This window comes from Tachyglossus aculeatus, chromosome X2 (genome assembly GCF_015852505.1).
Source record: "Tachyglossus aculeatus isolate mTacAcu1 chromosome X2, mTacAcu1.pri, whole genome shotgun sequence".
NCBI classification, from domain to species: Eukaryota; Metazoa; Chordata; class Mammalia; order Monotremata; family Tachyglossidae; genus Tachyglossus; species Tachyglossus aculeatus.
In genome coordinates, this window is record NC_052100.1 from 22,808,032 (window position 1) to 22,822,353 (window position 14,322).

At 50.4% G+C, this 14,322-nt stretch overlaps 2 protein-coding genes across 2 annotated transcripts in view; one reads left to right on the top strand and one right to left on the bottom strand.

The window, feature by feature from the left end:
* Positions 1-983: 983 nt before the first annotated feature.
* On the bottom strand, positions 984-8,989 carry ABITRAM (actin binding transcription modulator). Its single transcript, XM_038771364.1, has 6 exons — positions 8,897-8,989; positions 8,762-8,813; positions 2,359-2,488; positions 1,959-2,035; positions 1,814-1,883; positions 984-1,733 (listed from the first exon to the last, which is right to left on the bottom strand). Exons 1-6 carry the CDS (start codon positions 8,964-8,966, stop codon positions 1,593-1,595), a joined length of 540 nt encoding a protein of 179 aa, XP_038627292.1. The 5' UTR covers positions 8,967-8,989; the 3' UTR covers positions 984-1,592.
* A 4,169-nt stretch (positions 8,990-13,158) lies between these two features.
* The window catches only part of TMEFF1 (transmembrane protein with EGF like and two follistatin like domains 1), a 46,458-nt gene continuing 45,294 nt past the window's right edge, over positions 13,159-14,322 (top strand). The window contains exon 1 of the mRNA XM_038770717.1: positions 13,159-13,711. Coding sequence (XP_038626645.1) covers positions 13,159-13,711 — 553 coding nt within the window. The remainder of the gene's footprint in view (positions 13,712-14,322) is intronic.

The window sequence follows — 14,322 nt, forward strand, 5'->3', positions numbered from 1 at the left end:
CAGGCTGCTTCTCCAAACATCCACACATGAAGACAGTACTGGGCTGACTGCACTAATAGCTGAATCCAGTAATGGCATTACTTTTAGAGATCTGATCTAGGGGTATTGGGTCATAGTTAAACAGTTTCTCAGTTCATTAAATCCCACCACACCAGGATAAGGGAGCATTTGGAACCCCCCCCCCCCCCCCCCCCCCCCCGCCCCCAAAATATCTCATAGATGATAGACATGTGAAATTCCTTCACTTAGACCAAGAACAATAACAGATTGAGAAGTAGCATGGCCTAGTGGATCCCGCACAGGCCTGGGAATCCAAAGGACCTGGGTTCTAGTCCTGGCTCCGCCACTTGTCTGCTTTGTGGACTTGGGCAAGTTACCTCATTTGTAAAATGGGGATTAAGACTGTGAGCCCCACGTGGGACAACCTGATAACCTTGTATCTACCCTGGTGCTTAGAACAGTGCTTGGCACCTAGTAAGCGCTTAACAAATACCACCATCATTATTATTACCTCATCTGTTAAATGGAGACTACAACTGTGACCAACCTGATTAACTTGTATCTACCCCAGCTCTTAGAACAGTGTCTAGCAGACAGTAAGTGCTTAACACTACAAAAAAAAAAGAGAAAGGGGTGTGAATAGTTCTTATTGCAGAAAAACTAATGTTGTCACATTGACTAGGTGTCAACACAGCTTTTAAAATGAACATTTAAACCCGAATGGAAGGAAAGCACTTCCTTGGAAAATAATCCTGATTGACCATTGTATGAAAGGCACTATTAACCAGTGCTGAAAACTACTGGAAATTCTCAGCTATATAGATTTATATCTATATATCTATATATATTCATTCAATCATATTGAGCGCTTACTGTGCGCAGAGCAATGTACTAAGTGCTTATATATGTACATATATATGCACATATATAGATCTATATATGTGCATATATATGTGTAGATATAGATATATATATATATGAAATGCTTTCAACAAATGCATCTCAAACCTTGCAATACTTTAATACTCTTGATTATAAAGGGATATTAGCTTCCAATTTTGCTGCTTTTGAAACGACTGACTGGCAAAGTCCTATGATTAGGTCATGATTTGTTTCTGTCTTAAAAAATTATAATCCAGGGTTGGTTTTTGAGTCACTTCTGAAGAAAAAAAAATTTGCACGACTACATCAGATGTATGATATTGGACACTAACACTGCTCTTCTACAGCTGCATTGTATAATAATCCATAAAGCAAACTAAGTAATTTCCTTTCATAAGTGAATATAGCAAACAATTGTGCAGATTTAGCACCTCTTGGGAGAAATTCATGATTCCTTTTACACTTTGCAGTTATCATATACAATGAAAAGTTACTTTATCTACAACTCTTGCGGAAGTCCATGTGGAACAGGGATTGTATCTGACCTGATTATCTCTTATCTACCCCAGCTCTTAGTACAGTGCTTGACACATAGTAAGCACTTAAACACCATAAAAAAAAAAAAGGTAAAATGAACCCTTCCTTTAAGTAGCTTCCCTGTTTGGGAGATAGTGTCATCTCAGGAAGACTTCTGGATGGGTTGTTTTTTTTTAACAGCATTCCACAGTTGGGGTATTGGTGCGTTTAATCACAATTTCTTCATACTCCTTCTGGCTTAATAACCCTTCAGTAATGGTCTTGCTTTCTTCAAATTTAGGTAGCACAACTGCAATGTATCCCTCTGTGGCTGGCTAAAAAAGAAACCCAACAGTCAACACAGGCACAAAAATGGGATGGATAAATAATGAGAATGAATGACATTTCTTTTTACCTTTTCCTGCAAAATAGAAGGCCTTTTAAGAATATTCTCATTCACCTCCATCAATCGCCCTCTTATACAGCTGCAAAAAAAAAGTCCAGTTTTAACACGAAAAAAAGCCTTTTTGTGTGTGCTAGATGTTTATAGATCAACTCACCTATATATAGTATATTCGTCTCCATCTGAGCATGATATCCTACACAGAGGGGCCAGTTCTGTTAGAAATTGAGCCCCCTGGGTACAAAAATGGAAAAAAATGCAAGTACTTTAAAATTTAATCTTCAAATGAAATATTCTACCAAGTTTCAAAGTAATTTAGATGTCTATCATATCACTGAATTTTGGTCGTGATAAGTGCCACCAACCGAAAATTAGCAGTACCAAAATGCTTTCGACACCAGCAGCCTCATCCCACTGGGTGACCAGGGACCCTTTGGCCAGGTAAGGTTATAACATATCCTCTGGCCCTTTGGGACCTTTGACCTCTAGCACTTTTCTCTCCCTTTCATTTCTACCATCCAAAGTGAGAATTCACTTGATGTTCTTCAGATACGCACCCGCTTGGATTTCCCCGACACCTTGTTCTGGAGCCTGCTACAATGGGCACTGATTTGATAGTCAACACTTTTAATTGTTTTTCCATTTTGAAGAAGAGGATGAGCTTCTGCTAGTGTGATGACACAAAGCCTAAAGGAAAAAAGAAATGTTATGTCGCTCATTATCAGCAGTAATAGAAAGGAATGTTGCTCCTCTTCGCAGCCCTCTTTCCTTCTCGATTTTTGGTCCATTTCAGCCACAGTGGGGTGGTGATTCCCATTGGTCCAAGAGGAGCAAGCTACTTCCTCAACCCCCTACTTTGGAACTGCCACCACAGTCCCCCCTCCAGGCTTGCCCCCAACTCTTCAAAGTAGCCAAGAGAGGGAGGGCAAACAAAACTGCGCTGGGGTTGCTTAGGTAGGAAACTGTTCAACTCCTCTTCTGTCACCTCCGAGAAAAGCAGTGGTTACCATGGGTTAACCGCTGCTCCCGTGCGTTCTCAGACTCTTCCATCACTGCTGAGAAAAACATGGTGTAACTGCCGCCGCCTTCCCTCCTGTCATCGACTGTCCCTGCTCTGACTTGCTCCCGTACACTCTTGAACTCCTTCATCTCCATCGAGATTTCAAGCCTCTTTTGTCTATTTGTGTTATGTTTTAATGTTTCATCACTCCTGTTGGGTTAGTCTCCATTCCCTTCTCCCACACTTAAACTTTTAGATCGTGAGCCCAATGAGGGACAGGGACTGTTTTTAATTCCCACCTATGTAGTTTCTCCCAGTGCTTAGTACAGTGCTTTGCACACAGTAGGCATTTAACAAATACTATCACTATTCGTACTATGGGCTCCCCCTTGCCCCCCAAGCAATTTCCATACTGAGACAGAAAGATTCTGCTGGAGCTAACCAGAAGATACATTGCGTGGCTCAGTGGAAAGAGCACAGGCTTGGGAGCCAGAGGTCATGGGTTCTGATCCCGGCTCTGACACTTGTCAGCTGTGTGACTTTGGGCAAGCCACTTAACTTCTCTGGGCCTCAGTTACCTCATCTGTAAAATGGGGATTAAGACTGAGCCCCATGTGGGACAACCTCATCACCCTGTATCCCCCCCAGCGCTTAGAACAGTGCTTTGCACATAGTAAGCACTTAACAAATGCCATCATCATTATTATTGGGGGGTCTCTCCCAATAGACTAAATTCCTCGAGGGTAGGGATGGCGCCTTTTAACTCTAACATATACTCCCTTGCCCTTAGTTTTGTGCTCTGCATACAACAGGCATTCAATAAATGCTACTCCTTGATAACAGCTCAGTGGGGCCTGAAGTAATATGGAATAAGAACATTGCTGGGCAAAGATGAGCTGGGTAGATTATAGTGGCATGTATCCCCAATCTATTTTAATGTCCATCTTCCCCTGTAGGCTCCTTGTGGGCAGAGATTGTGTCTACTAACTTTTTGTTGCACTCTCATTCAATCAATCGCATTTATTGAGCGCTTACTGTGTGCAGAGCACTGTACTAAGCGCTTGGGAAGTACAAGTTGGCAACATATAGAGACAGTCCCTACCCAACAGTGGGCTCACAGTCTAGAAGGAGGAGACAGAGAACAAAACCAAACATATTAACAAAATAAAATAAATAGAATATATATGTACAAGTAAAATAAATAGAGTAATAAATATGTACAAACATATACATATATACAGGTGCTGTGGGGAAGGGAAGGAGGTAAGACTGGGGGATGGAGAGGGGGACGAGGGGGAGAGGAAGGAGGGGGCTCAGTCTGGGAAGGCCTCCTGGAGGAGGTGAGCTCTCAGTAGGGTCTTGAAGGGAGGAAGAGAGCTAGCTTGGCGGATGGCAGAGGGAGAGCATTCCAGGCCAGGGGGATGACGTGGGCCGGGGGTCGATGGCGGGACAGGCGAGAAAGAGGCACGGTGAGGAGATTAGCGGCAGAGGAGCGGAGGGTGCGGGCTGGGCTGTAGAAGGAGAGAAGGGAGGTGAGGTAGGAGGGGGCGAGGGGATGGACAGCCTTGAAGCCGAGGGTGAGGAGTTTCTGCCTGATGCGCAGATTGATTGGTAGCCACTGGAGATTTTCGAGGAGGGGAGTAACATGCTCAGAGCGTTTCTGGACAAAGACAATCTGGGCAGCAGCATGAAGTATGGATTGAAGTGGGGAGAGACACGAGGATGGGAGATCAGAGAGAAGGCTGATGCAGTAGTCCAGACAGGATAGGATGAGAGCTTGAATGAGCAGGGTAGCGGTTTGGATGGAGAGGAAAGGGCGGATCTTGGCAATGTTGCGGAACTGAGACCGGCAGGTTTTAGTGACGTCTTGGATGTGAGGGGTGAATGAGAGAGTGGAGTTGAGGATGACACCTAGGTTGCGGGCTTGTGAGACGGGAAGGATGGTAGTGCTTAGGGGGAAGCAGTGTGGCTCAGTGGAAAGAGCACGGGCTTTGGAGTCAGTTCATGGGTTTGAATCCCGGCTCTGCCAATTGTCAGCTGTGTGACTGTGGGCAAGTCACTTCACTTCTCTGTGCCTCAGTTACCTCATCCGTAAAATGGGGTTTAAGATTGTGAGCCCCACGTGGGACAACCTGATCACCTTGTAACCTCCCCAGTGCTTAGAACAGTGCTTTGCACATAGTAAGCACTTAATAAATGCCATCATTATTAGTGCCATCAACAGCGATGGGAAAGTCAGAGAGAGGGCAGGGTCTGGGAGGGAAGACAAGGAGTTCAGTCTTTGACATGTTGAGTTTTAGGTGGCGGGCAGACATCCAGATGGAGATGTCCTGAAGCCAGGAGGAGATGCGAGCCTGGAGGGAGGGGGAGAGAGCAGGGGCAGAGATGTAGAAGTGCTTAGTACAGGGTTCTACTCCCATTAAGTGCACAATAAATACCATTTATCAATTGAAAGTAAGGAAGAAGAGAGGATCTGAGAGGGAAGATGAGTTCGGTTTTGGACACACTGAGCTTGAGGAGCCAGCGAGACATCCAAATCGAGGGGTCCTGCAAGCAGGAGGAGATGTGAGATTGCAGAAGGGGGAGCTCAGGCTAGCCGAGTAATCCTCAGAGAGGCAGTAGTTGAAATTGTAGGAACGAGTGAATGCTTTGAGGGAGTAAGTGTAAAATAAGAAAACACTCAGAACATATCTTTGAGGGACACAGGCGGCAAGAGGACGGAGAAGAACCAGTAGAAGAGACGGTGCTTTGAACAATAAGTGCTCAATAAATAGGACTGAGTGAATGAAGACTGAGGAGTATGAGAACCAGGAGATGAATGTCAGTAAAACCGGGGTGGGATAGCTTCCAGGAGAAAGGAATGTTCTACAGTGTAAAAGAAAAGGTTAAGAGTGATCATGGATAGTGCAGTCTCAGGGAAGTGAAGGGTACAGAGACCAGACTGTAGAGGGTCAAACAGGAAGTTGGAGGAGAGGAAGTGGAGGCAGCAGGTGTATATAACTTGTTCAAGGCGATTGTACAAGAACGGGAGTAGGGAGAGAGGGAATTGTGGAACAGTGGTAAACAGGGGAAAGACAAGTTCAGTTTTAAATATGTCCGACAGAGCAAGAGGAAAAGGATTTGAGTCATCTGCCTAGTGGGAATAGTTGAAGCTGAATATCCAAATAAAGCAACATGGCCTGGTTGGTAGAGCACAGGCCTAGAAGTCAGGAGGACCTGGGTTCTAATCCTGGCTCTGCCACTTAGCTGTGTGACCTTGGACAAGTCACTTAACTTCTCTAGGCCTCAGTTACCCCATCTGTAAAATGGGGATTAAGACTGAATCCTAAGCGGGACAGGGACTGTGTCCAACCTAATCAACTTCTACCTACCCTGGTGCTTAGTACAGTGTCTGGCACATAGTAAATGCTAAAAAAAAAATGCCATTAAAAAAATGAGCTCTCAAAGATCCACTCATCCTTCTTGGCCATTTATCACCAGTTGTCAAAATCTAGCTCCTCTACTGGTGTGTTTGGCACTCCTCATCTTCTAAAGATACTTGCTCCCACCCTAAACTCCTCATGGGCTAAGTTTGTGTTTACCAACTCTGTTGTACTCTCCGAAGTGCTTAGTACACTAAGCACTGCACACAGTACACAGTCAATAAATACCACTGATTGATGGAGTCTCAGTGCCTCAGTTCCCTCATCTGTAAAATGAGGATTGAAGATGTTTTCCCTCCCTCTTAGCCTGTGAACCCCCTGTGGGACGAAGACTGTGTCCTATCTGCCCATGAAAAGCAGCACGGCCGAGTGAGAAGAGCACAAGCCTGGGAGTCAGAAGACCTGGGTTCTAAACCCAACCCTACCAGGTGTTTGCTGTGTGATCCTGGGCAAGTCACTTAACTTTTCTGTGCCTCAGCTTCCTCATCTGTAAAATGGAAATTAAATATCCACTTTCTCTCCTATTTAGACGGTGAGGTCCATGTGGGACAGGGACTGTGTGTGACCTGGTTGACCTGTATCTCCCCCAGTGCTTGACACACAGTAAGCACTTGATACCACAATGATAACACCACTATCTACTCAAATGCTTAGAACAGTGCTCTTAAATATCACAATTATTGCCATCTTCAACCGATCATTCCGATGGTTCCTTTTCTACTGCCTCCAAACATGCTCAAATCTTCCACATACTACCATAACCATCTCAGAATTCCACTGCACCTCCAGCTAGCATCCATTCCCTGCTCCCAATTCTGTCCACACTTGAGGAACAGGCTATATTTACCCGCTATCTCCTCACTCTCTCTTCCAACTCTCCATTTGACCCACTACAATCTGGTTTCTACACTCCACCGAGGCCTATTATTCTGGCAGCTTGGCTGATGGGGAGGGGTGGTGGCCATCCACTTGGCCTGTGTGGGCCTCTTTTTTTTTTTAATGGTATTTGTTAAGTGTTTACCATCTGCCAGGCTCTATATGAAGCGCTGGGGTAGGTGCAAGTTAATCAGCTTGAACACAATCTACGTCCCACATGGGGCTCACAGTCTTAATCCCCATTTTACCAATGAAGTAGCTGAGGCACAGAGAAGTTAAGTGATTTGCCCAAAGTCACGAAGAAGACAAGTGGTGGAGTCCAGATCCTCCTGATTCCCAGGCCCAGGCTCTAACCACTAGGCCATGCTGCCTCACTTCCAGTCATCGGAGGGGAGGGAAGGGGTGGGGTAAATCCTCTGGCTCGGCTAAGATTTGAGACACAGGCCCCCTCACCCATCAGGGAGCTCAGGATGCCTCTGCGGGGAAAAAAGCCCCACAGCACCAATGTGGCTCCAGCTTCCTTCCACTTTGGGGAGCCTGGGGGTGGGGGTGGGTGGGTGTCCCTCGGTAAGCACAGCTTGGGCCTCAACCCTTCTAGTCCCCGGCGCTCAGCCTGAGGGTGACAGTGGTGCTGTGCAGCGAGCCCAAGATGGCAGGTCCTTGGAGCCAGCAAGCTCTGATGACAGTCTCTACTGATGAGTTACCTATGACAGGCCGTGAAGGATCCCTGCTGGCAGGGAGAGACAGGGTGGAGCTGACTGTCAACTAGGGGTGGGAATATGTAAATAGCCAAAAATAAGGGCCCAGACCCGCAGGCAGTTCGTGCTCAGTGCAGGGACCTGTAGACGCGTGCAGAGACTCAATCAATCAATCGTATTTATTGAGCGCTTACTGTGTGCAGAGCACTGTACTAAGCGTTTGGGAAGTACAAGTTGGCAACATATAGAGACGGTCCCTACCCAACAGTGGGCTCACAGTCTAGACTCCCCAAGAGGGTCTGGGGAACAAACTCACCCGGCCTGGGAGGCGCCGCTATTCCAATCTTTTCGATGCCGCACATCTCTGGGGATGGTAGTGAGGTCCTAAATAACCTTCCCGCCAAATTTAACTGGAGAAGCGGCAAGGCCCAGTGGGTAGGGCATGGCCTGGGAGTCCTGGGATCTAACACCGGCTCCACCAACTGTTCATTGTCTGCTGTGTGACCTTAGGCAATTCACTTCACTTCCCTGTGCCTCAGTTACCTCATCTGTAAAATGGGGATTAAGACTGTGAGCCCCACGTGGGACAGGGACTGTGTCCAACCTGCTTATCTTGCATCTATCCCAGCGCTTAGTACGGTGCCTGGCACATTGCGGCTTCGTGGCAAGAGCCCGGGCTTGGAAGTCAGAGGTCGTGGATTCTAATCCCGGCTCCACCGCTCGTCAGCTGTGTGACTTTGGGCAAGTCGCTTCACTTCTCTGGGCCTCAGCGACCTCATCTGCAAAATGGGGGTGAAGACTGTGAGCCCCACGTGGGGCAACCTGATTAGTTTCTATCTACCCCAGCGCTTAGAACATGGTAAGCGCTTAACAAATACCATCATCATTATTATTAATAAATACCATTAAAAAAAAACCAATCAACCTCCCTACTCCGCCCCAGTACTAGTGTTGGCGCGCTTACCTGTTGGAGTGTTGCAGGATGCAGTGGTCCTCGCCCAGGCGGCCCTTCACATCTGGAGAACAGAGGGGCGGGATGGGGACGCTCAGTAAGCAGGCAAGCTAGGGCCCCCCCGCGCCCCCCGGCCCCAGCCTGTACCTGCTCGGTACCAGCGCGTGAAGTAGCGATCCACCAGCGAGGGGGCTTCCAACACCGGCGCTGCAGCCATTGCACCTCCAAACCCCAAGCCGGCGGCGGCCGCGTTTCCACCCGCCCCGCCCTCCTCTCCCTGCGCGCGCATGCCAGGGCCCGGCTCCGCCTGCGCGCATGCGCGGGGGCGTTCTGCTGGCGGGCGGTGCTTCCCCGCCGCCGTCATCATCATCGTCATCAATCGTATTTATTGAGCGCTTACTATGTGCAGAGCACTGTACTAAGCGCTTGGGAAGTACAAATTGGCAACGCACAGAGACAGTCCCTACCCAACAGTGGGCTCACAGTCAATCCTCGGTCTGTCCGAAAGGCTTTTTTTCAACCCTCGGGGATCCGCTGACCCGAGCCCCCCGCGGATAGGCTCGGGGCTGACGGCGTCCAGGAATCAGTGGCTGAAAGCAGCCGAGGAACACAGCGCAGCCCCAAACATACCTGTATATATGTTTGTACATATTTTTTACTCTATTTATTTATTTTATTTGTACATATCTATTCTATTTATTTTATTTTGTTGGTATGTTTGCTTTTGTTCTCTGTCTCCCCCTTTTAGACTGTGAGCCCACTGTTGGGTAGGGACTGTCTCTATATGTTGCCAATTTGTACTTCCCAAGCGCTCAGTACAGTGCTCTGCACATAGTAAGCGCTCAATAAATACGATTGATGATGATGATGATGATACCGATTAAAAAAAAACAACACCCAAACCCTCCTCTGCTGCTGTGAAGCCCCCCTTTCTAGACTGTGAGCCCGTTGTTGGGTAGGGACTGTCTCTATCTGTTGCCCAATTGTACTTCCCAAGCGCTTAGTACAGTGCTCTGCACACAGTAAGCGCTCAATAAGTACGATTGAATTAATGAATGACACCCTTGAACAGTGGCATTTGCGGCCCAGACTCAGTAGCCAATGACAAGATCACTAACAGTGCCGTTCTAGAACACAGTGGGTCCTTTGACAACATTCCCCACATCAGAGCTACACTGGGTGGGACATGTGAGAAGAATACGCTTAGTACAGTGCTCGGCACACAGTAAGCGCTCAATAAATACGATTGAATGAAAGAATAGCAAAGGCAAGATCCATCAATCAATCAATGGTAAACTCGTTGAGGGCACGGAATGCGTCTGCCAACTCTGTTGTATCGTACTCTCCCAAGCGCTTAGTACTGTGCTATAATTTATGCTTACTACATAAATGTAACATTTACTACATAGTAACAATAAATTATAGTATATCATGAATATATTGTATTACAAATAATTTACTGAGTGCTTACTGTGTGCGGAGCGCTCTACTAAGCTTTTGGAAGAGTACGATATAACAGAGTAGTCACGGTCCCTACTCACAAGCTTACAGTCTAGAAGGGGAGATAGACATTACATAAATACATGTACATAAGTGCTGTGGGGCTGCGGGTGGGGGGAATACCAAATGCCCAAAGCTGGAAACTGGAAGTCATTCATTCATTCAATCAATCGTATTTACTGAGCGCTTACTGTATACAGAGCACAGCACTTGGGAGAGTACAAATCGGCAACATATAGAGATGGTCCCTACCCAACAACGGGCTCACAGTCTAGAAGGGGGAGACAGCCAACAAAACAAAACAAGTAGACAGGTGTCAATCCCATCAGAATAAATAGAATTATAGCTACATACACATCAGTCTCAGTGGCTCGCCTCCTCCAAGCAGCCTTCTCAAACTAAGCTCCCCTTTTCCTTAGCTCCGCCTTCCCTCCGCGTCGCCCTGACTCGCTCCCTTTGCTCTACCCCTCTCCCAGCCCCACAGCATTTGTGTATATAGCTATAATTCTATTTATGTACATTGATGCCTGTTGCCTTCTAGACTGTGAGCCTGTTGTTGGGTATATGTTGCCAACTTGTACCTCCCAAGCGCTTAGTACAGTGCTCTGCACACAGTAAGCGCTCAATAAATACGATTGAATGAATGAATGAATGAATAATATAGAGTAATAGATATGTACAAATATACACAAGTGCTGTGGGGAGGGGAAGGGGGTAGGGCAGAGGGAGGGAAGGGGGTGATGGGGAGGGGAAGAGGAGGAGGAGAGGAAAAATGGGAGCTCAGTCTGGGAATGCCTCCTGGAGGAGGTGAGCTCTCAGTAGGGCTTTGAAGGGAGGAAGAGAGCTTAGTTTGGTGGATGGGTGGAGGGAGGGCATTCCAGGCCAGGGGAAGGGCGTGGGCCGGGGGTCGGCGGTGGGACAGGTGAGAACGAAGCCTGGTGAGGAGGTGAGCGGCAGAGGAGCGGAGTGTGCGGGCTGGGCTGGGCTGGAGAAGAAGAGACGGGAGGTGAGGTAGGAGGGGGCGAGGTGATGGAGAGCTTTGAAGCCCAGGGTGAGGAGTTTCTGCCTGATGCGCAGATTGATTGGTAGCCACTGGAGATTTTTGAGGAGGGAAGTGACATGCCCAGAACATTTCTGTAGAAAGATAATCCGGGCAGCAGAGTGAAGTATAGACTGAAGCGGGGAGAGACAGGAGGATGGGAGATCAGAGAGGAGGTTGATCCAGTAATCCAGTCCTAGCGGTTTGGATGGAGAGGAAGGGGCGGATCTTGGTGACGTTGTGGAGGTGAGACAGGCAGGTTTTGGTGACGGATGTGTGGGGTGAACGAGAGAGCAGAGTCGAGGATGACATCAAGGTTGTGGGCTTGTGAGACGGGAAGGATGGTAGTGCCGTCTACAGTGACGGGAAAGTCAGGGAGAGGACAGGGTTTGGGAGGGAAGATGGGGAACTCAGTCTTATGATAAGGATAAGGCGATAAGGAGCTCAATGTGCAAGTCCATTGCACATTGCCACCAAGAGGGGAGTGGCTCTCTTTGAGCAAAAGCTCCGTAAAGAACAAGCAACAAGGAGGAAAAAAAGAAAACAGTGTTAAACACTGCAAACATTAAGCATGACAACACATCAAGAGACAGCCGTTTTGTGTGCACATTTTGGCCCGGACTGTGAGTCCCGCATTGGACTTTTTAGCCACTCAGACACCCATAGATGAACTTCATCCTTGGTGGCATCTTCTTCAAATATGAAGAACAACTATACACGTGTATGTGTGTATATATCATCAATAGAATTTATTAAGCACTCACTATGTCCAGAGAGCACTGTACTCAGCACTTGGGAGAGTACAAAACGACGGAGTTGGATAGATGTATAGTCACCCATATATGGAAAATTTTGCAGAAACCTACAGAATCTAAAATGTCACGTGGGCATGAGGAGCTTTCGTCCCCTCCCTTACTCCAGAGCCATTTTATTCCCCTCTCATGTTCCTGTAAACACAGATGCGTCTTCTGGGCCATGGAACTTGGCAGCGGGAACCAAAGTGGCAGAAAGAAGCTGGTGCTTAAAATAAAAATACCGGACATAAAGATGTCCGGTGCTGAGGAGGGTCATCCCATCCCTTTCATATCAGACTGGCTGGTTTGTAGTTGGCCTGTCCCTACTTCTTATGGGAAAGGCACCAGACACCATTCCCTGTGGGCAGGGATCGTGCCTGACTCTCCCGAGCACTTAATACAGCGCCCAAAACAGGGTACGGGCTCGCTAAATACCATCGATTGATCGATCATTTAATTTTCAGGACAAATCCTTCTCTGCCATGACTCCTGTTGCCGAGTTTGCAGGTGGGACGTGGCACCTATGTCCCAAGGGATCCGGGAGGGGAACGCGGAGGCCGTGGGATAACCAGGGCGGCCGGGGGTCCCCCCTGCCCACGTAATGCTCTTGGATCGCTCCAATTCCGCCTGTTTCCCAAAGATGGTGCTTGTGACATCATCACATTCGCCTGTGCGCCTGGGGTGCCTATGTGTGTCACTCACTGCGTGGGGCTAGTTGGGGGGAAGAGCACGCTGTGTGCCTCGTGGGCATCAGGGGAGGGAAGGGTTTTGTGCCCCCGGAGGGATCTCCCCGAGGGCACCACATCCCCTCCAAGTACCAACCTGTCAAAAGTCATGGCCCTCCCTTACTCCCTAGAAACGGCCGCTATCCAGGAGGCCCACGGGGCGTCCAACGCAGTAACCAAGCAAGCCCGCTCCTGTGGGACCCGGCAGTGGGCACCCCGGGATCAGCGTCCATCCCGGCGGATGGGCAGGATCCGGGGAGCGGGCGGAGAACTTGGGATTGATCGCGGGGAGGGGCGCCCCCCCCCCCCCATTCCCCTTCTGCCCCGGCGGGGACAATAGCTGCTCCCGGGATGGGCGGGGGCCCTTGTCACGTGCCTTGCTCCCCCTTCCCTCAAGCCGCCTTTGTGGCGGTCGGGGCTCCAAGAGGAGGGGGCGGAGGCGGGGCCGCGACCACCCCCCGCCGCGTACACTCGCGCGCGCGCGCACACACACACACACACACACGTATACACACACCCCCCCGCATCCCACCGCCCCCCCCCCCCTCCCAACGCGATCCACTGCGCGGCCGGTGCGGACGCGGCGCTGGGGAGGGGGATGCTGAGGGCCCATCCCGGGCCGGGGGCGGCGGCGGCTCCCGCAGGCCGCGATTGATGCTCGGGCCCCGCGGCTCCTCCCGCGTGCCCCCCGCCGCCATGGGGGCTCGCCCCGGGCGCCGGGCTCTGGGCTTGGCGGCCTGGGCCCTGCTCCTCGCCCTGGCCGCGCCGCCCGGGACCGCCGCCGCGCACCAGCCTGCCGGCGGCGGAGCTGCAGCTGCAGCAGCAGCAGCTGGAGGAAGAGGAGGAGGAGGAGGAGCAGGAGAGTGCCCGGGCCACGGCCGGGGGAAAGGCGCCAACTGCTCGGGTGAGGGCCGCCGCGGGGACGGGAGGTGCGGGCCGGGCGGGGAACCTCGCACCCCGCCGACCCCTCCCCACCGCGGGCTGCTGCTGGAGACAAAGGGCTTCGGAGCCCTCGGGCGGCGGAGGGCAGCGTCGTTAAGGTTTGGGGGGGGGGGGGGGGGGGGTCCGCGGACGCCGTCCCAACTCCTCCCCGGGGGATGGGGCGAGAAGGAGGGGATCGGCCCCATTCGCGGGGGGCGGGGGGTTGTTCTCCGCGGGCCCCGAGCATCCCCAGCAGGTGCCTGTCGGGGGGGCTCGGCCCGCCGCCGCGCCCCTTCCCCTCCCAGACCTGCCCCCGCTTCCTTCATTGTTCGGCGGGGCCGGACGAACGGACGATCAAACCTGCCCCGGGCGAAGAAAAGCCCCCCCGCGGGGAGGGGGGGGCGTCACGTGGTTCGGGACCATTAGCCCCCTTCGCTGGGATATTCCAATTAGCCGGTTGCAGCCAAATTGGCAGGCGATCCCTCAGCCTCCAGACCGGCCGCCCGTCGCATCCGAGGCTCATTGTTTCCGTGGCCGGGGGGCCCGGGGACTCCTCCGTCAATCAGCCGCACCTTTCGAAACGCGTCGGATGCG